This window comes from Hyperoodon ampullatus (assembly GCF_949752795.1).
Source record: "Hyperoodon ampullatus genome assembly, chromosome: 2".
Classification (NCBI taxonomy): domain Eukaryota; kingdom Metazoa; phylum Chordata; class Mammalia; order Artiodactyla; family Ziphiidae; genus Hyperoodon; species Hyperoodon ampullatus.
Genome location: NC_136915.1, coordinates 180,580,157 through 180,603,037, shown reverse-complemented (window position 1 = coordinate 180,603,037; position 22,881 = coordinate 180,580,157). Strand labels below are relative to the sequence as shown.

Here is a 22,881-nt window from a genome sequence, read left to right as displayed (position 1 = left end):
TTTGATGGAACACTCATGTTTGAAACCTGACCCACCGTGGATGATGTCCTCAGGCCACGCTGTGTGAGGAAACCAAGCCCCACAGCAAGGGCATGTGTAGGGGTCCAGTCAGCAGTCCTAGACGTTGAGACCTCCCAGCCCAGGAGCCAGACATATGATGATGCGGCCTGTCACCATCACCTCGCTACCCCCGGCCTTTGAATCTTCCCACTATGTCCTTTCCCAATTCTGGCCCAGAGAATCCTGAGTATCATCAGACGATTGTTGTTTTACTGTTTTACGCCACTATTTGTGGTGGTTTGTTACACCATAACCAGAACAGGGAACCACCATGTAAAGACTGACAGAGCTATACCAAAGCTTCTACACAATTTGGAGCTATTTGAGAGGAGAAGCCAGGAAGATTAGCATAGAATATTTAAGGTGTTATTAGATGTCCTTCAAAGCAAAACAGTTATCGTGGATGTGGCGGTTTGCCTGTGTCCTGTTGGACAAGTCAAAAACAGACAGAGCTAGGACACCAAGGTCAGGGAAAAGGAGGACGAGACGTACTGAAGGGAACCAGGCAAGAACGTAATAGTGTGAGTCCAGGCCTGGCTTAGACTTTGGGTTTATTTAGAAAATGCTTTTCAAGTGAGATGATCCAATTCAGAGAGGTGAGAGTAGATGAGATCTGTTTGGACAACAGTTAACAGTTGCTTTTGGCAGATCCATAAACACTGAATTCATTTCCCTCACTGTGATAAGAAAAAAATCTGTGTTGGAAAAATAAATGTCTGGCCCAGAAAACAAGGACCAAGTAAAAGGAAAAAAGTCCAACAAAAACACTAGCCTTATGTGGGGTAGAGAAGGAAAGAGAACAACTTTAAGAACTTATTAAGCCATGAAACCATGAGCAACTCAACTTAGCCTTCCTGAGAGAAGAGCACAAGAGGAAGGAGAACACTAGAAGCCCCTCCTACACTTCAGAAGATTCAGCAGGATGATCCACTCCGCAAGGCCTGCAACAATCAAAGGCCGTGGGCAGACAATCTCTGGAGGCTCGGAAAGCAGGAGCAGGAACAACAGGATGAGCTTCCAATATTTCAGAACAGCTTCAGCTCAGAAATCCAAGGAGACTGACCCTCAGGCTGAAACAAACAAGGGAGTGAGGGAGAGCCTTCCTCAGGAGGCAGGAGTCACAGGCCTAAGCAGCTCTGCAGCTGGAGACAGCAGCAGCAAACCCTTGAGGCACAGGATCAATAAGAGACCACTCACAGGAGAGTGAGTGTAGACAGAGCAGAAATAGGCACTGAAGATGGAAATGGAATTCAGGAGTTTGCTTACTTGCATTCTTTCCTTCCTCTCTTCCTCCCTCCCTCCCTTCCCTCCCTTGCTCCGCCCCTCCCTCACTCCCCCTCCCTCCCCCACCTCATCCCTCCTTCCCTCCCTCCCTTCCTTCCTTCCTTCTCTCTCTCTCATACACACAAACACACACACACACACACAGACACACACACACACACACACTGACTAGGAAGGAAAAGTGCCACCAATAAAATCTGGAGCCTAGGATGTCATTGCTGCAAATTTCTAAACTCTGCAAGTAGACAGGGAATATTTTAAATGTCGCTCCCTGAAAAAGGATGCAGTGGGTTTACCAGATATAAAAATCTTGGTATCATTATTAAACTCCTGTTGTGAGGTCTGTGCCAGCAGAGCTAAGTCTGCTGGCACATACCAACCCACATCTTAGAGAGGCAGAAACCAAGAAGACTCCATCTGTCAGTCACCCTTTCCTCTGACATCCTTGAGCCTCTGTTATGATCCTTGTAAGTAGTAATGAGGGCCTGGCTCATACTAAGTGCTGAGTTCTGGGAACATAAATTTACCTCTATTAAATGCTCTAGCTCTGGGATAATATTATGTGGTTCTGTCAAAGTTTTTGGACTCTTCAAACAGTGTGGCAGGAAATTAAGAAAATACTCAGAGGCCAGAAATGAAGTGAAAGCCCAAATCCAGAAAGGTGAGTTGAAGCCGGAATCCAATTTAAGGATATCTGTCCAATAAAGACAAAAGCTCTAGCCTTGGATTTTAATAGCCACGTGATCAGGTATGGCATAAGAGACAAAAGTTAGATCCATGCAAGATGAGATCAGCGATTCCCCTCATAAAGGTAAATCCTTTGGTGAAAGTTTGAATCAAAACAAAACAAATGATAAAATAAACAAAAACTCACTACCTCAAAGGAGACAGCATGAAAACTTGCATGTTTCAGCCTTGGTTTTGGGTGGAGAGAAAAACATCCCCTATGGGAAGTTGGAATGGTACTGTGGCCTTCATGTGGGAATGAAGTCTAAATTCTCACAATAATAATAATAATAATAATAGTCCTCAAGCAAAGAATTTTTAAAGTGCTCACAAGTTGGTAATGGCTTCAGGGACCCGATGAAAAGAAATGCAAATCTTCTGTAGAAAAAATGTACTTACAATCTATTCCTCAAAGAATTCCCTCAAAGAAAGTTCCATTGATCATGAGTTTACAATAAAAAATTATGGGGGCTTCCCTGGTGGCGCAGTGGTTGAGAGTCCGCCTGCCGATGCAGGGGACACGGGTTCGTGCCCCGGTCTGGGAGGATCCCACATGCCGCGGAGCGGCTTGGCCCATGAGCCATGGCCATTGAGCCTGCGTGTCCGGAGCCTGTGCTCCGCAACGGGAGAGGCCACAACAGTGAGAGGCCCACATACCGCAAAAAAAAAAAAAAAAAAAAAAAAAAAAAAAAAAAAAAAAAAAAAAAAAAATTAGGAAACACAGAAAACATGAAGAAGCAAACCACTTTGAGAGAGGCAGGGAAAGTAATAAACAGCAGAATCAGACATTCAAAAGTTGCAGATGTTGAGAATATCAGCTACAGAATATAAACTGAGTATATTTAACATACAGGAATAAAGGTAAAGGAAATATAAATAAAGATCAAAGCACTATAAATGAAAAATATATTAGTTGAAATTGAAAACTCAATACAAGGCATGCCTACTCCTCCTAGCCTAGCCAGGTTGTTATCAGTGAAGGCCTGGTGGGGAGCCTGAACTCCCAGTCCTGCCCAGCAGTGATGAAGTACCCCTCTTCCTCAGGGGGTCAACAGACTCCAAGTGGGAAACCTGAATTTCCACTTCCATCTTACAATAACAAAGCAGCACCCCCTTCCTCCCACTAGCACCATGTCAGAGAAGGCCTGCTCAAACAGAAAATTTAAATAAGATCCACAGTCTCATAATACCCCAAATGTCCAGGATTCATTTGAAGATCTTTCATCGTACCAAAAACCAGGGAAATCTCAACTTAAGTGAGAAAGGTCACCAGTGCTGAGATGACACAGATGTTAGAATTATCTGATGAGGACTTTAAAGTAGCCATTATAAAAATACTTCCACAAGCAATTTCAAACACAATTGAAAGAAATCAAAAAATAGAAAGTCTCAGCAAAGAAACAGAAGATATAAAGAAGAATCAAATGAAAATTTTAGGACTGAAAAATAATATAACCAAAATTTTAAAATTCAATGAGGAAGTCTCTGGCAGTCCAGTGGTTAGGACTCCATGCTCTCACTGTTGAGGGCCTGGGTTCAATCCCTGATCAGGAAGCTAAAATCCCACATGCTGCGCAGCATGACTGAAGAAAACTCCATGAATAGGCTCAACAGCAGAGTGGAGAAGATAGAGAAAAAAATCAGTGAAGTTGAAGATAGTATAACAGAAAGTTCCCTATCTGAGCAACAAAGAGAAGATAGGTGGGAAAATGAACAGGAGCTTCCAGGTCATTGAACACATCAGGATGCCGGGATGTTGGTGCACTCAGAGAGAGCATGGGAGCTCCACACCCCTTAAATGTAAATGGTCTAAATATACCAATTAAAAGGCCTAAGATTGGCAGAGAGACTAAAAAAAATACACCCAACTACCTTCATACCATGGAATAGTCACCAGTAAAAAGAAACCAACTACGGATACACAGAACAACTGGGATGGATCTTAAGGGCATTATACTGAAAGGTAAAAGCCAATTTCAAAGGTCACATATGTATGATTCCATTTATATAGCATTCTTGAAATTAGAAGATTATAAAGATGGAAAGAGTGGTTTCATGGGCATAGAGATGGGGAGTGAGGATATGGAATGATGGGTATGGTTATAAAAGGGTACCATGGGGGATAACTTTGTGGTGATGTAATCATTCTGCATCTTGATTTTCGTAGTGGTTACACAAATCTACACACATGGTAAAATGTCATAGAACTATATACACACATTGCACCAATGTCCATTTCTGAATAAGTGCAGGTACATCTAAAGAACTACCTAGACTACCTAGAATGCAACACAGAGCAACAAAAAGTAGAAAATATGAAAAACAGTTTACAAAACATGGAGGACAGAGTAAGAAGATCTAAAATTATCTAATTAGTGTTGCAGAAGGAGAAACAGGGCAGGGGCAAAACTAGAAAAGATCATATCTGAAAATCTTCCAGAATTTATAAAAGCTATAAATGCTTAGATTTGCAAAATGGGACCATTCACAGGGGGGATAAATAAAAAGAAATTCACATTTGGAAATACTGTAGCAAAACTGAAGAACACCAAAGACAAAGAGAAGATCTTTAAAAGGCGGTGAACTTATCCAACCTTGGATGTCCTGAAGGAATGACATCTATTCCAGTGGAAGACAATCCAGATTAAAACTACTGAAGGGATCATGAGTCTCCCAGGCCTGAGAATGAACTCAGAGGAAGTTCCCAAACTGAGGAAGATTTGGTGTTTTGTGATGTTGTTTTGATTTATCTTTGACCTGGACTTTAAGTTAATAATCAGGGGCTTTGATTTCTTCAGATAGAAAGTCAGAAGGTCAAATATATTTAATTTTGAATTTTAATTTTTCCCTTATAATTTGATATTAACAGGGGATTCATGTTATTTAAATTTGGGGCATTTTTATGTTACTGACATTGAATTATTAGACTATCTTGACGCTAAAATTTCATGTCACTATGTAATCTCTAATGAGCAATAATGAACATTTTGGGGGCCTCAGAGTTCATTTCACTTATATATTTTCTGTTCTAATACATTTTAGCCATTGAGCGGATGGGTATCAAAATTGCTTAACACTGGTCACAAGGAAAATATCCAAAGGAAACAGTGGTTATTGTAGGGGATGCAAGCCTTGTGAATACTGACAGCAATACTATCCTGATAACTGTATCTAGCTCTTCAAGGGGAGCCCCCAGTGAAGAACACATAAAGCTGGAGAGTATTGGGAGGAGATGGTTCCTCTGGTCTTGTGTTTCCATGAGGGGAGCACCACGTAGGCTCTTACTGACCCCTTCATTCCCTCTCCAACCTCCATGTGAGAAGTCACTCCTGGGGTGGGAAGGTCTTCTCTCATTGGTGGGCTTAGTAAAAGGAATAGAAGTTTGGCTCAGCCCTCCCGTGCTTTATACTTTGAACTACCTGTCCTCGGAGTGTCCATTCTCTCTGCTCCTGGGTCCAACTCTGTGCCCCCCGTTGTTGATCTTGGCCCCAAAGAAGATGGGTATGTTTACTGCTGAGATAAGTGTAATATTAGGAAGCATTTGGGGACTTCCAAGGTCTATCTTCCAATTCAGTTTTTTCAAAAACAGAGCTACAATTTTATCGCCATCTGACTATCTTTGATCCCTTAGTTCTCAGTTAGCTCTCGACTCATGAGCAGACATTATTTATTGGCCGCATAAAGTCCCAACAATGTCATCAATCAACTCTGGTCAGGAGCTATAGAGCTGGTTACCGGCTCCCCTATTTTCTCTCCTGCAAAATCTCATGGTGGTTTCTTCAGGTTAATAATTCGACAGAAAACAGGTGGTCTGTCCAGGCAGTTCCTCCTTCAACCTGACTTCCTGGCTGCTCTCCTATAAGGAGCCAACCTCTAGTTCTCATTGGCCTGAGTCAAGGATCATCTTTTTTTTTTCCCAGTGTCTATTGGGCTGATACATTTATAGTGTTGTCAAGGCAGATAAAGAACGAGACCACAGATACAGTTCATCGAAAATCACTTCCCTTAAAATTCTCTCAAGACACCTTCTCAGATGTAGACAATAAATAGCAGGACACAGATGTTGGAAGACATTCTTCTAAGAAAAAGGAGTCCCTAGATATCATTGCCTCTTATAAAAAATGATGACAGGGCTTCCCTGGTGGCGCAGTGGTTGAGAGTCCGCCTGCCGATGCAGGGGACACGGGTTCGTGCCCCGATCCCGGAAGATCCCACATGCCGCGGAGCGGCTGGGCCCGCGAGCCATGGCCGCGGAGCCTGTGTGTGTCCGGAGCCTGTGCTCCGCAACGGGAGAGGCCGCAGCAGTGAGAGGCCCACGTACAGAAAAAAAAAAAAAAAAAAAAAATGATGACAAAACTAGTCTATGTCATAATCATCAGAGGGAGTTATACACAATGTTTTATATAAATCTCAATGACTACTCTCTCCACAAAAGAGCAAGAAGGAGGCAAAAAATAACAAATATATTCTTTATATCTTATAAGCCTCTGACCAAAAGAAAAAAATAATAATAAGCTTACTTTTACCCCACTTTCCTGGAAAAGTAAGCCTCTCAGTAAGGAGAATAGGAATATCTAACTAGGCAGAACTGCAGGAGAATGTTTAAAAGGCAAACCATCTTATGGCAGAAAAGAGGTGTGGAAATGCAAAGTCTTGGTTCTGACATCAATTTTGGGTTAGCTATAAAACACTTCATGTCTCGGTTTCTTCATTCGTAATTGGTAAATATGTGACTTGGAAATATGAGCTACATCTGCATTATTTTAATGAGTGATATGTTGACATGTTAATACCATTACAACTGTTCAAAATATATAATCTTTAACAGTTGAAAAATACAAGTAATGCGCTTCTACAAAGTGCTATCTTGAGCACTGAAGATGAGGAATGTAACATTTATGAGAGCCCTTTGAAAAATAATGCATTGTGAAGGTATTATTATTTATCAAAGGAAAAGCATGGAGATTCTTTAAAATAGGTGTAATGATACCTGAGATGAGGCTCATAATGATTAAGTGTCTTCTGCAGGGTCAGACCCAGTGAAAGAGGGAAAGTTCCAGAACCTGTCTTTTGCAGTTACAGTCCCTGCTCCTGCTGTTCACCCCACTAAAGATGCTACTAACCTGTCATCAGGAAGACATGTGTTTTGTGAGGTTTCAGGAATGGCGACAGATCTGTATGGACCATACGTATGACTAACAGCAAACCGTTGTGTGTGTTGGCCCGGGATGAGGTCAGCTGCCAGTCCGTGGATGTGGAGTAGGCAAGGACCTGTCTACAGAGGGATCTTACTAACATTTCCTTCTTCCTTGTCCCTTCAGCCCTTGGACACTCACTACCAACCACCACCACCAAGTGTCATGTTGAACAGTTGATACACGCTATATCCTTTCATCCTCACAACATCCTTAGGAGACAGATAATTCCCCACTTTACAGATCAAGAAACTGAGGTTTAATAAGTTGAAGTAACTTTCTGGAGGTCATTTAGCTACTGGAATTAGGATCAATGTGTGGTGTATTAATTTGCACTTTTTGACATGCAATTTTGTGATTATTTCCAAATAAGTTTTCACTGTCCATGATTTTTTTTTCTTTCTTTGGTCAAGCAGAGTAGGTTTTATAATTAAACCTTCTAAGTCTTTGTCCTCTACCATTAAGTCTCTACATGATTGTGGTCCTGACTCTGTTTCTGTTTTCTTATCTGAAAAAGTAGAAATAGCAAGTATTCTTTCTCACTAATCATTTCACAAAACATATAATGCTCCAAACGTATGTGATATGCTGCTATGATTATTCTCCCTAGACTTTCACAGCACCTGACAACTCACAGATGTCAAGAAAGACTTGGTTTTCATTAAGATTTAACTCAGGTGTCAGACAGAGTGGCCTCTGCATATTAGAAAAATATGGCTGAGAACAGGGATCTGGTTTCTTTATCTTCCTTTTATTAATTCGGTTGAATTTATTTCACAAACATGAAACAGGGACTTCCCTGGTGGCGCAGTGGTTAAGAATCCGCCTGCCAATGCAGGGGACACAGGTTCGATCCCAGGTCCAGGAAAATCCCACATGCCGTGGAGCAACTAAGCCCGTGCACCACAACTACTGAGCCTGCGCTCTAGAGCCCGCGTGCCACAACTACTGAGCCTACGCTCTAGAGCCTGCGAGCCACAACTACTGAAGCCCACGCGCCTAGAGCCTGTGCTCCGCAACAAGAGAAGCCACTGCAGTGAGAAGCCCGCGCACCGCAACAAAGAATAGCCCCCACTCACTGCAACTAGAGAAAGCATGCACGCAGCAATGAAGACCCAAAGCAGCCAGAAAAAAATAATAATAATTATTATTTTTTTAAAAAAACCATGAAACGGCACGTATTTTTCAGTCTTCCTTTAATCTTTCTTACTCGTTCCCTATAACTGACCCAGAACCCGGTCTCTGGGCAGCAAGAGAGGTGAGGTGCTACGCAAGCTGGCATGAACGTACAGAAAGAGACATAAGAGCACCTGCTCTGGAATAGATGCTGTGATCTGTGGTGGGTGTGTGTATACTTACCACTGAGTGCTCCTGTGGAACTGAACTGTTCAAAACGCTTGGAGAACAACAGTGAGTGTCAGATATGGACAAACGAGAAAGTAACAGCTTCTGGGAATTAAGCATCATGCTTCCTAGAACTGTTTAATAATTATTGCAAACGCCCAATCATTCCGATCCTGCCTCTGAAGTAGAAGGAGCACTCAGGGAACCAATATCTAGAAAGCCTTCTTCCCCTTTCTGGTTTGAAAAGCCGCCTTCACTTGTGAAGTTTCTGATCTCTGACTTACTCTGTGACTTGCTGCCCAGAGAGAGGCAGCCAATTCCCCGCCCCCCGCCGCCCCACAACCTTGCCTCTCCTAAACCCTCGGAGCCCTGCCTACTTTGCTTGTCTCTGGATAAAATTTGCTCTAAAAGGAAAACGAGTTGCTTTCAGTGTCTACAGGACTGTCCATGTAAAATATTCCCATTAGGCTATAGCACTGAGTCAACGAGAAGCTTGTGAGAGCAGCTAATCAGAAGCCTGTTAAAAGCCTCCCCAGCAACAAACTTTGCTGATTACTGGGCTGGCACTGCCTCTAGCAGGTTGGCTGGGGAAATGTAATGCCACAAAGGTGGTGAGAGAGAGAGAAAGAGAAAGACAGGGAGAGAGAGGGAAAGAAAACAGTTTGGAAACCGAACAAAATTAATGTAAATAAATACACAAGAAAGGTATTTTGTTAAAAAATTTTTTTAAATACAAACAGATATTTTAGATCTAAATTGTTGTACACGGCAAGCCTATCCAGGACAGAGCTGAACGAAATTACCTTTGCTTTAAAATAAAAGCCAATGTACAGCACAGTGTTTGTTCAAATGCAAGTCAAGGGCAAAGAGAGTTCTGTCCATTAAATTTTAAAGAAAACTCAAGCCTGAAAAATAGTCAGAAAGAAAATGCAAACATAAAAGATAATGTGAAAGTCAAGGTAAATTTAATAAAGTAAACAAGGAGTAGGAAAAATGCAAACAAAGCAAGTTTCATCCCTAAATCTAGAGAAAGAAGGTAGTGGGTGCCCCGTATTTCCTAGGATCTGAATCGACATGTTGTTTTCACCCCTATTCCTCTTCCCGAAACACATTTATAACTCTCTTCCCCCGAATACACTCACACATATAGCCATCCAAAGTTTGGACTTTAAACCTATTTTGTTTGCTTTTTTCTTTCGTGCTTGCAATTTTTACTTTTTTCATTTTGCTTTTTACTTTAGCCAAATCTGCTCCACCATCGCCTTTTCCTGTCGGAGATCGACACCCACTGGCTAGCTACTGATCTAAGGCTTCCAGACTCCCTGTCTCAACTAAACCTTCCAGACATTCTTTTCTCCAAGGTGATTTTTTAAATTTCTGCCTCCCTCTGTCTGATTCTTCAAAGTATCTCACTCCATGAGTCCCAGAGAGGTTTAAAGTCTTTACAGTATATACAGTTTGTTTTGCTAATATTTAAAATAAATTAGTGGTCTTATTTCTTACTCTTCTGTGATTTCAGACATAAAATATAACTCGTGTCAATTCCTACACCAGACGAAGCAAAACATGTAAAAGACCCACAGAACCGGGAGAGACTAAAGGCTTGCTAAGTAAAAAATTCTCTTTGGCCACAGATCTCACCAAAAAAAGTGATGGATTATTTGATTCTGATCACTAAATCAGGAGGTACCACAGTTCTTTAGTTTTTAGGTACTTCAAAATGCTTCGAGCTAAAATTTAGATACATAGAAAATCTTTATCCTAAATTTGGGCTGAATCTTTTGAAATCAAGAATCATTTTTTCTTCATATTTTACACCTACTGGTTTAAATCAATATGTATGGATTAATCACATTTTTTCTTACACTAGGAGATAGTTGGGTTAATGTAAATAAGTAAGATGTATCTAAGCCAAATATTTACTCTTTAAGCTTATTTAGGTGATGAGAAGGATATCAAAACGTATATTTTAGTGAAAGCGATAAATACATAACTCGAGACATAAATGCTAAGAAGCTAAGCAGCTATCCTAAAATCACTTGGAGGGTTTAAATACTCTAAAATTTCTAATAGAAGAATTCAGCAGTACAAAAGCTACCAAAATAATAATTTTAGCATAAGAACATGGACCTTAAAGCATTAGCTATATGTGTGTATAGTACCTAAAATAATAATTTAAACATAGAACATAAATCTTAAAGCATTATCTATATGTGTATATAGTACCTATCATTACAATTAGTTAAAGTAGAATACTATACAGCATCAAACACTTCAAGAGAAGATAGATAAGCTGGAATTAAGACAGTAGAAACCCATGTGGTCAGGGTGAAATATTTGTCTTTAAGGCTCTTGTTATCTGAGCATGGACAGAAACATTGGAAAGCACTGCTTCCCAAACAAGGGCTGAACTAAGATCTACCTGATAATAATTCAATTTATAAAAAAAAGAACTATGGCTGTCTACCAATTTTTGCATTGGTCAAAGAGTCAAACTCTTTGCCTAAATTGCTTTTGCTATATGCAGGTAAATATCATATGTCTAGAGTAAAGACAAAATTAGAACTAAAAACACAAGTTTAGAAATGGTGACACTACCATTGTCAATACTAACCATGGGTTTGATCAGCTTCCTTGCCTTAAACTTATACTTAGCAGTAAATATTTTTTTCTTGTATCAGATATGTGAATTTTATGATCTGGAACCCCAAGGAGTAATTTTTGCATGATGACTAATGTAAACAAGGCATAAAATCTCAAGTTAATTATTGTCTTTTACATAAGATGAGGTCTTAACTGACTCATTAAATCAAATAAAGATACAGACTCTAGTTTCCTGTCTGTTCCCTTTTATACTTAACACATACTGTGGAGATTCTCATAACATACATTCTACCAATAGGAAAACTTAGACCCAGATAGAATAAAGGAGTGCTCCCAGCTGAGAAAATTTACAATGGCAGGAAAGGCAGGAGGAGTACAATAAAAGATGCAAACTCTTACTCTGAGGTCCCTGGGCTGAGTTATATGATGCCCTGACTAGTAAGAGAAAACTTTTCAGCATCAAATAAGAAAAATCTTTAAATTTCTTAAAATCCAGATGAGTAATTAGAATTCAGTGATACTGGGTGATCACATAATTCAAAGCCTTGCATTGTGGTTTCTTTAAAAAACAATAACGAGTCTATACCAAGTGCTAAACACTTAGATTCCCATTGAGTCCTTACTGACTCCACATTACAGGTGGGTAAACAGCCAGGTGAAGTAATTTGACAGCTGCCCTGTAGGAGAACCATGATTTGGACCTGGTCTGTTCATGCTATACGACTCCTTAAAAAGCACTGGGAATTGCTCTTATGCAAGAAGCTTTTAACATATATTTTTTAAACTTCCTTTTGTGGCACTGAAGAAACATGGTTCCATCTAATAGTTTATCTTTTGGATTTATATTTTTTCGATTTATTGTTCTCTTCCGAGATTTAACTCAATCTTTTGATGGATGACCCAAAGAGTTTTGTACCCACTCTTAAGTGCCTCCTAAAGATTCACATGTAAATAAGCTTTCCTTTTTCTCAAACAGGACAGATGTCTATGATAAATAAATACAAATATTTCCATTCCGAAAAAAGAGCTAAGTTTACTAGATCATCTTCTTTATTTTTTTCTCTCCCTTTTACATCACATTCCTTGAATATATTCCTGAGTTGATCTGCCTAACCAATTGTTTGCTCCTTTGCTCCATGTGAGCTGGTTATGTACCCCAGTATTTTCTGAACATATTTTTAGGGGACATTAAAATATTATTTTAAAATTCAAACATAGTCGTGTCATGTCTGGGTAAACAAAACTGAGTCACTAATTAAAGGAGGCTGCTTTCAACGGCACCTCCACTTTCAAAGTGCTCCCTCTATGGCCACAGTTTAGCGCCTTTCCCCCTGTCTGCCTGTCTGCCTATTTTCTCATTCCCTGTGACTAAAAAAGACCCCCATGTGGCCAGTTGCCACCCAGCTCATAAGGAACTTTGGACTGAAAACGACTCTTTGGAGAAAGACCTTTAGTAATGTCCGGGGGACGAGAGGGTGATCAAATGAATGGGGCCTCTCTCCATAGCACCCCCAGGGGCCCCCTAAGATAGCACCTGCCAGGACTCTGACCAAACGACAACATCTGAGGAGCCGTTTACCTGTTTCAGCGTCTCCCTGGGGCCCTGGGGCCTCGCAGTAACAGCAGTCCAAGAAGATGACATAATTAAGAACATTGAAGACCAGCCCTATGACTCCAGCACTGAGAACCAGCAGTGGAGCCTCTGTCTTCTGGGGATCAATATACCTTTTGACAGCTTCAACCAGGATGCTGAACATCAGGGCCACAGCAAAAATGGAGTTGCCAAATGCTCCCACGACATCTGCCCGAAGAAAGCCAAATGTGCTCTTCCGGTGCTGTTTTATACTGCTGGCCCTTACGCCAAAAAGACCAACGATCATGGAGACGAAGTGGGAAAGGACGGCAAAAGCATCGGAGGCCAACGAGAGGGAGTTGCCTAGGTGGGAGACCACCAGCTCCATCACGAAAAGGAGGCTGCTCACAACGCACATGAGGATTAAACGGAAGCTTCTCCCTGAGTATCGCCCCATGGCGCTCCGCTCTCCACGGTCCCTCTCCCTTTCCTGGGAAGGCTGAGCTCTTAGGGGAGCAGCTACAGATGTAGTGATTACAGTTCCTGGATAACTCGCCCCTTCAGCCTTTCAGCGCCTGTCATATTTGGAAATCACCTTTTACGGGCTGCTATAAAGCCATAAAACAGTTTAAAGGGCAATTAAGCGAGAGATGTCACGTGTGCTGGGACTTACAAGACACTGACTTCCAGATATGAACTTGAGGGCTCTTTTGTTTATTTGTTTTTGTGTATGTTACAGAAGTTAAGACCTCTGTGTCTGAATCACGCAGAAACTCACATGTAGCTGTGGCCTTCTCAGATTCCACCTCCATGTTTGCAATAAGTGCTCCGGTATTTGACATAAACGATCGTATCTTGTTGACCTGGTGTGTAAATGGTTTTGAATTCTGTTTACTGCATGGAACAGGGAATATTCTAGGGTCACTAATCCAGACATTAGAGCTACAGTAAGTGAAAGACAAAGAAGAAGCTAGGGTGATTTTTTTTCTACTGCCTTGCCCACTGATGTGGAATAAACAAGCACCCTACTTCCAAACGTTCTCCATAAATAAGACAAGAAGAACATTCCTCATGTTCAGGAAAGTTATAATACCTTTAAACTGGAAGAGCTAAAGACATAACCACAGTTAGTTTCAGGAAGAAGGCCAAATTCTAATTACTTGATTTAACTGATGCAAGGAAATTTTTTTGTTTTTAATCTTATCATCTGTCACTTATAACCCTTAAAGGTTTACCAGTTCCCGAATACCTAAAACAGTAGCAGCCTCTATTGTTTTGAGTAGACTGCCTACAGTCAATCCTTTAAAGAAATATAGTGAAATTACTATACCCAATATTTTCTGAATTTGAAGTCTGATTATGATGGTTAATTTTTTAAAGGGTTTTTTAAAAATTATGTGTAACACAGACAAAATTATTTAAGTCAACAAATTTTTAAGGAATTTCACATGTTCTGATTCTTTCCACGGCCAATCACCTTAGTTCCTCCAAACTCATAATCTTCAGGATAAAATAGCCCTTTCAAAAAGAAGTTATCATGTGAGTCAGCCCACAATTCTTTTAGTTAGGCTTCTTTGATCTCCAATGAAATATGGACACACTTCAAAATTCTCCACCTGTAATCTTTGGGATCCAATTTCCTCAAGCAATTTACTTTAGGACCATGTTTAGGGTCAGGCTGTGGATCTGCCTGGTTCTGAATTTGACACCCTCTAAAAATATATTAGGTTCAAATCATATTCACTCCTAAGCCATCACACTCTAGAACAGTACAGATCATTGGGATATGCCAATACCTAAGATAAAAAGTTTGACTGTTAGGTTTTTCATATTTTACTTGGCAGCTCTGTCTTGTAGAGTTCTTTCCCACAGATCTAACAGGTAGTTCTACGAGTAAAGGAGACCACACAGTTAATCTATGAGGCATTTCCAACAATGTAGGTTTACAGAAAAATCCCTGATGGTTAATTTTATATGTCAAATTCACTGAGCGTCCAGGTGCCCAGACATTTGGTCAAACATTATTGTGAGTGTGTCTGTGAGGGTGTTTTTGGATGAGATTAACATTTGAGTCAGTAGACTGAGTAAAACAGATTGTCATCCTTAACGTCGGTGGGCCTCTTCCAATCAGTTGAAGGCTTGAACAGAACAAACTAGCTGACCCTCCTGCAAGTAAGGGAGGATTCCTCCTACTGACTGCCTTCAAGCTGGGACACTGGTTTTTTCTTACCTTCAGGCTCAAACCTAAAGATCAGCTCTTCCTATGTCTCGAGCCTGTGGCCTAGAACTACACCATTGGTTCTCCTGAGTCTCCTGCTCACCATGTAGATCTTGGGACCTTCTCAGACTTCATAATCATGTGAACCAATTCCTTTTAATAAGTCTATATTTATATATACATCCAATTGGTTCTATTTATCTGGAGAACTTAGACTAACACACTGACTTTGACTAAAACCTGTTACTATAGATGCAGCCTTGATAATTTCCTTAGCATTTCAGAAATAATCTCCAATTCAGTTGATATTCTAACAGTGAGACTTCTAATACAACCAGGTTGTAAAAATTATTGCACTAAGGCTATCTTGTTCATCCATTCATGCAACAAATACTGTGTTCCTACATGTCAGACACAGTTCTAGTCTCTGGGGAGACAGCAGCGACCAAAACACAGAAAAATCCCTGATGTTATGAAGCTTACATTCTAATGGGGGAAGACACAGATAATGAACAAAATAGATCATAAAACATATTGAATGTCAGCTGGTAATAAAAAATGATGGAGACAAATGAAGCACAGAAGAGAGATAGAGTGTTGGCAAAGGGGTGAGGTTGTAATTTTAAATAAAGTGGTCATGGAAGAATTTACTGAGATGTTCCTTGAGTAAAGGAGGTAAGAAACTGGGCCATGAAGACATTTGAAGAAGATCTTTCTAGGCAGAGGAAGCAATGGGCATAGGAAGTTCAAGGACCACCCAAAGAGTTCAGCATGGTTGAGGAGGAGTGACTGAGGGAGAGAAATAGAATATGAAGTCAGGGAGGTGATGGAGGGAGGGGGCAGATTATGTGGGGTCCTGAGACGGGAGATTATAGAGAAGAATGACAAGATCTAATTTATGTTTTAAAAGAATAATTGGATCCTATGTTGAGATTACATGGGGCAGAGATACCAGTTAGGGGGCTGTTGGCAATAATCTAAAGAAAATCTGGATGACTTAGACCAGGTAGGAAGTGGGAACATCCAGGCAGAACCAGCTATATAACTCATGGTTCTAGTACAATGGCAGTGCAGGATCCCTTGTTCAAAAATTACTGAGTTTTTAAATGGGGCAGCCACTACGGATCGTATGGCAGTTCCTCAAAAAACTGAAAATAGAAGTGCCATATGATCCAGTAATCCCATTTCTGGGTATATATTCAAAAGAATTGAAAGCAGAGTCTCAAAGGGATATTTGTACACCCATATTCACAGCAGCACTATTCTCAATAGCCAAGAGATGGAAGAAACCCAAGTGTCCACTGACAGAAGAAAGGATAAACAAAATGTGATCTATACATACGATGGAATATTATTCCATCTTAAAAAGGAAGGAAACTTTGACACACGTTACAACATAGAAGAACCTTGAGGACATTATTATGCCCTGTGAAATAAGCCAGTCACAAAAAGACATGTTGTGTGATACCAATTATATGGGCTATCTAACACAGTCAAATGCATAGAAACAGAAAGTAGAATGATGGTGGCCAGGGGCTGAGTGGAGGAGGGCGTGAGGGTTGCTTAAAGCGTTTTGAGTTTGTTTTACAAGATGAAAAAGATCTGGTGATTGGTTGCCCAACAGTGTAGACATACTCAACACTGAAGTGTACACTTAAAAATGATTAAGATGGGGCTTCCCTGGTGGCGCAGTGGTTGAGGGTCTGCCTGCCAGTGCAGGGGACACGGGTTCGTGCCCCGGTCCGGGAAGATCCCACATGCCACGGAGTGGCTGGGCCCGTGAGCCATGGCCGCTGAGCCTGCGCGTCTGGAGCCTGTGCTCCACAATGGGAGAGGCCACAACAGTGAGAGGCCCATGTACCGCAAAAAAAAAAAAAAAAAGATTAAGATGATAAACTTTGTTATTTTATCACAATTAAATTTTTTTCCTTATTCAAAGTTTCAACACAGCAACAGCAGAGCATTAAAGCAATCCCAGGGCCCTGAATATATCCAGGATATATTTGAAGTTAGAGTCAACAGCATTGGCTGAGCAACTGGATGTGAGGTATGAGAGAAAGAGAACAGTCAAGGTGACACTAAGGGTTTTGGCCTAGAAGAATGCCATTGCAACTGAGATGAAGGTAAAACAAAGAGGACAGTTGTAGGAACAGAGTGGGAGCAAGCGGTGGAAATGACATCGTTTGGTGTATCTATTAGACATCCAAGTTGAAGCCCTAAGTAGGGAGTTAAACAAGGGGGTCTAGAGTTCAGAGGAGATGGATAGGCTGGGAATACATGACCTTGAGAGCTGACAATATACAGATTTAAAAGCTGTAAGACTGCCTGAGATAACCAAGGAAATGAGAGACAATAGAAAGAGAAGATACAAATAGATAAGAGGGAAGGACCAGAGGGATGAATGGGAAAATAGGAGAGTACAGTATTCTGAAGGCCAAGAAAGAATGTGTTTCAAGGAGGAGGAGAAAGGATTAATCTCCAAAATTTACAAGCAGCTCATGCAGCTCAATATCAAAAAAACAAACAACCCAATCCAAAAATGGGCAGAAGACCTAAATAAACATTTCTCCAAAGAAGACATACAGATGGCCAACAAACACATGAAAGGATGCTCAACATCATTAATCATTAGAGAAATGCAAATCAAAACTACAATGAGATATCATCTCACACCAGTCAGAATGGCCATCATCAAAAAATATACAAACAATAAATGCTGGAGAGGGCGTGGAGAAAAGGGAACCCTCTTGCACTGTTGGTGGGAATGTAAATTGATACAGCCACTATGGAGAACAGTATGGAGTTCCTTAAATAACTACAAATAGAACTACCATACGACCCAGCAATCCCACTACTGGGCATATACCCTGAGAAAACCATAATTCAAAAAGAGTCATGTACCACAATGTTCAATGCAGCTCTATTTACAATAGCCAGGACATGGAAGCAACCTAAATGCCCATCGACAGACGAATGGATAAAGAAGATGTGGCACATATATACAATGGAATATTACTCAACCTTAAAAAAGAATGAAAGAATGCTGTTTGCAGCAACATGGATGGACCTAGAGATTGTCATACTAAGTCAGAAAGAGAAAGATAAATAGCATATGGTATCACTTATATGTGGAATCTAAAATAAGACACAAATGAACATATCTATGAAACAGACATAGAGAACAGACTTGTGGTTGCCAAGGGGGAGGGGGAAGGGAAGTATTGGGAGTTTGGGATTAGCAGATGCAAACTATTATATATAGGATGGATAAACAACAAGGTCCTACTGTACAGCACAGGGGACTATATTCAATATCCTGGGATAAACCATTATGGAAAACAATATGAAAAAGAGTATAACTGAGTCACTTTGCTGCACAACAGAAATTAACACAACATTGTAAATTATATACTATACTTCAATAAAATAAATTTTAAAAAAAGGAGACGGTTCGTCTGAAACAGCAGAGAAGGATATATGGACATATGAGTGGGGTAGATGTGGTGGAGGGTTCTGGGGGTTCTGTTCATATTTTCTCTCTCTTAGTGAAATAGAAATCAAGATGATCAACCAAAAGTCAGAAGGGGGAAGTATGGAAAGTCCCAGGAGAAAGAAGTTATGAAATAATTTTCCAGGAGTGGAGAAAATGAATGAATGAGGGAAATATAATCCGATTACCTATTTAGCACATATAAAGTAACCCTGATGTGAACATCGTCACCAGCCTGTTAAACACCAAGCTCCTTACTCATTCAGCAGGTATTTCTCAATCACAAAATTTGGTTTTGGTGACATACTTAAGATATATTTGCAATACCCCTATTACATGAGACTTATTTAATAGGATCTGTTTATATCATTTCAGTACTATTGATGTTCCAAGCTCTTAAATCTTCCAGTAAAGTTGAACAAAGCCACTGGTTTAACATCACCTACTGAGCCATAGAAATGTGTTTGTATTTGTTATATGAAGCCTGACGGTGTGGCAGAATAGGGTAGTTTTATTTTCCAGCTGTTAACATCTCAAGTGTAGGGTAGTTCTCAGTGTGCTACTATCGGCAAGGATCATCTCATGACGTGTCAGTGTCACTGTCACTAGGCAATGGCCTCCTACCATTGCTCCATCTCCCTGTCCACTTGATTGCCTGATTTTCCATCTAAAATAGAACAACTTTGAGGAGATAAAGCCAAGAAAGGGAAAAAGCATGTTTGGTTTAACTCACTACTGTCTGCTCTGGCCCTTTGTACAGAGTGAGCACTCAATTTATTAAAGAAATAAATGGCTAGCATTGTCTAGATGTAGTAAAAATGACAAAGGGCCAAAGATATGTTTGCAAATAACAGGGTAGGGGTAGCTGTCTCCCCAAACTTTTGATGATCCAGACAGCCGCTGAACACCATAGTTATATGATAAATGACTAATACCAATATTTATAACTAAAATCAAATATAAGTAGGGTATTATCCACACTCTCTAGTCACAAGGCCTTGTTTCTGCTTGTCTTATGGAGGGTTCCACTGCTTCTGATCTTAAGACTCAAAGCCTCTCCAGTAGCAGCCAAATGAGTTGCTGTTAATGTCCAATTCTCATAAAGGCTTCATGTGACTTACTGGCATAATTAGGAACTTTTTTTTTTTTGGCCTGTGCTGGGTCTTCGTTGCTGTGTGTGGGCTTTCTCTAGTTGTGGCGAGCAGGGGCTACTCTTCGTTGCGGTGCGTGGGCTACTCATTGCGGTGGCTTCTCTTGTGGAGCACGGGCTCTAGGCACGTGGGTTTCAGTAGTTGCAGCACATGGGCTCAGTAATTGTGGCTCGCAGGCTCAGTAGTTGTGGCATGTGGGCCCTAAAGCTAGAGGGCTTCAGTAGTTGCAGTGTGTGGGCTCCATAGCTCTACAGCATGTGGAATCTTCCCGGACCAGGGATCAAACCCATGTCCCCTGCATTGGCAGGCGGATTATTAACCACTGCGCCACCAGAACAGTCCAGGAACTATTTCAAACACACTGTCATGGATAAACTAGAGATTGCTAACATGTGATCTATACCGGAAATCCCAGTGAGCAGAACCAGTAGTAAATACACCTTGACTTGTAAAGTCAAGTAGTAAATACACCTTGACTTTCTTTTTGCAAACCATGAACGCTAGGCACATAATTACTTTTGTGGCTGTCAGCTGGGTATATAGTTAGTGGTTGTGGTCTGCAAGTAAAAAATGGTGATTATTTCTTAAAGGATATTGTTTGGAGTCAGGTTTATACACCCTCTTGAAAAACACCACCACGCTTAAGGTGTCTCAAAGAGTTCTGATATTTTAGCTGAACCTCAATTTAAGAAAATAGACAGACAATTTATCACATGTAGATTTGGGGTGAAGGACTCCTTCCTCAGCATAACTACTTACTGTAGAGTTTCTTTAAATAGTGGATTCCCTTAAAGGAGCAAAGGTCAAGCTTTTGTGTGATCAGCTCTACTTATCTGAAGCTTCAAGAAATAGCCTGGGGATTTCTCTTTGCGTCAGAGATGGCCACCTCCAAAATGGCCAGAGGCTACAGAACAAAATGTGGTTATGAGTCTTAATCTACTTTTCAGGCTTTTGTCAGGGACTGGCTAAAAAAACCCCTTGTCCTTTAAAGCATTTGTTAGTTTGCAGAAAAACCAAAACCAAAAAAAAAAAAAAAAACCCCTAGGCACTAAGGTAGTAACGGTTAACTAGAGCTGTATACAAGAAGCAACTTCCAGGTGACCCTGCATCACTGCCATAACTAACATTAGCTACTATTATGTGCTAGGTATTGTTCTGAGTACTTTATAAGGTAGAGTAACTATGAAATAGATATTAGACTTCGTCTCCATTTTACATCTGAAGGAACAGGAAGCTTACACAGCTACTAAGGGCAGAAAAACAAGATAAAGCATCCTGAACTGCCAGAGATCAATAAGAAATACTGATTCTGAGTACAAAAGTGTGGCCCAGGTATTTATCTCATTAAGCTAGGCAAATGAATATACATGCTCAAAACACTGATCTTGAAATCATGCTGTATTTAATCTTTCATTTGACAATTTCTCACCAACTTAAGGACAGTTTTGCTGTGTCCTCACACACAGCAGATACTTTGAAAGGCTTCGCATATGTCGCTCCTTCTGCCTGGAATGTTCTTCCTCTTCTGTTTATTAAAATTCTACTCACGCTTCAAAACACAGCTCGAATTTCAAGTCCTCTTATTGAAGCGTTGCCCTTTATTGTTATATTTATCACTACCAAGTGGGAAAGCATATTGGGGCAGGGCCCTGAAATAAGGAGCTATACCAAGTAAACTAGAAATGAGGGATAAAAGGCATTTCAGGCAAAGGGCCGGAGGTGAGAAATAGCACGTTGTTTTTAGGAAACCCCAAATGGTTAGGTTGCAAAGGACTCTGCTGGATTGGTTGAAAAGGAGACTGGACAGGTAGGCTGAACCAGAATAGGCTAAAGGGTTTACATTTTATCCTGTTAGTGACTGATGGTGAGTCATGAAGGGATTTTAAGGGGAAGAAAAACATGTTAATAAACTGTACACTAGAAAAAATAAAAATAAAAAGCCTGTGGAAATGTGGAATCTGGCCTGGAGATGAAACTGAAGTAATCAGCATAAGAGGAAACAGGCAAGAAGGCAATCCAGATCTGTGAAAGGGTGGACCCAAGAGACATCAGAGGTAATAGCCGTTATGTTTTACAGCCAACTGAGTAGGGCTGCTGAGGTGCTGGAGGGGCTGACTAGGAGGACTCTCGGGGTTCTGGTTTAGGTTCTGGTTCTGGTTTAGGTTACTGGGTCCATTTTGGTAACACTGATCTTTCAGGCAGGAAGCACTGCAGGAGGAACAGGTCTGGGAGTTGAGAGTGAAATGAGGTTTGAGACAGGCTGCCCTGAAATGCTGATGAACACTCAAGAAAATCCAGTATGCAGTTGGAAGAGAGGTCTAGAGGTCAGACTGGGAGATAAAAATGTTGGAGTCATCATCCTACTCATGCAGTTTGAAACCATGGGGTGAGATGAGGCTGATCAGGGAGCATAAGAAGAGGACCAAGTATGGACACTGAGCACACTGATGTCTAAGAAGCAGGCCAAGGAAGGGAAAACAGTGGAAGACACATGACTGAGAAAAAGAGGCAGAAAGGGAGGAGGGCAAGTCATGGGAGTAATTTTTGTCAACAGGAGAAACGTGTTATAGCAGCAGAAGTGCAGCAGAGAGCTGTGGTAAGACAAGGAACTAGAAGTTAGCTTTGGGCAGGAGTGTGGCAGCGTGAGCTCTGTGAGAACAGTGGTGCGGTGGAGGCAGAAGCAGCGTGAGGAAGAACGGAGGGCTGACCACTCTCTCAGAAAGTGTGACTGGGTTTTTTTTTGTGTGTGTGGTACGCGGGCCTCTCACTGTTGTGGCCTCTCCCGTTGCGGAGCACAGGCTCCGGATGCACAGGCTCAGAGGCCATGGCTCACGGGCCCAGCCGCTCCGCGGCATGTGGGATCCTCCCGGACCGGGGCACGAACCCGCGTCCCCTGCATCGGCAGGCGGACTCTCAACCACTGAGCCACCAGGGAAGCCCGTGACTGAGTTTTTGAAGACCTCAGAGTAACTACGAGACACAAGAGGGAGAGAGGAGCTCAACAGAAATCGCTTTTGTTACATTCGTGGTTGTGTTTTGCTTTTTAATCAGAAAGGTTTAGGGCAACTTCAAATTCAGTATGAGTTACGGAAAAGAGGTACTCCAACAGAGAAGAAACAGGAAACTGGAGGTTCAAGGTCTGAAACATGAGGGATACTTAGATCAGAGCAGTTATCTTCACCTCTTCACAGGAATTTCCCTGTAGCATAGAATCCAGGTATTTCGGAAACAAATGA

At 41.1% G+C, this 22,881-nt stretch overlaps 1 protein-coding gene across 1 annotated transcript in view; it reads right to left on the bottom strand.

The window, feature by feature from the left end:
* Positions 1-13,243, bottom strand: part of SLC30A10 (solute carrier family 30 member 10) — a gene marked incomplete at its 5' end in the record, with an annotated part of 38,860 nt that extends 25,617 nt beyond the window's left edge. The window contains one exon of the mRNA XM_079698242.1: positions 12,793-13,243. Coding sequence (XP_079554368.1) covers positions 12,793-13,243 — 451 coding nt within the window. The remainder of the gene's footprint in view (positions 1-12,792) is intronic.
* Between the last annotated feature and the right edge of the window lie 9,638 nt (positions 13,244-22,881).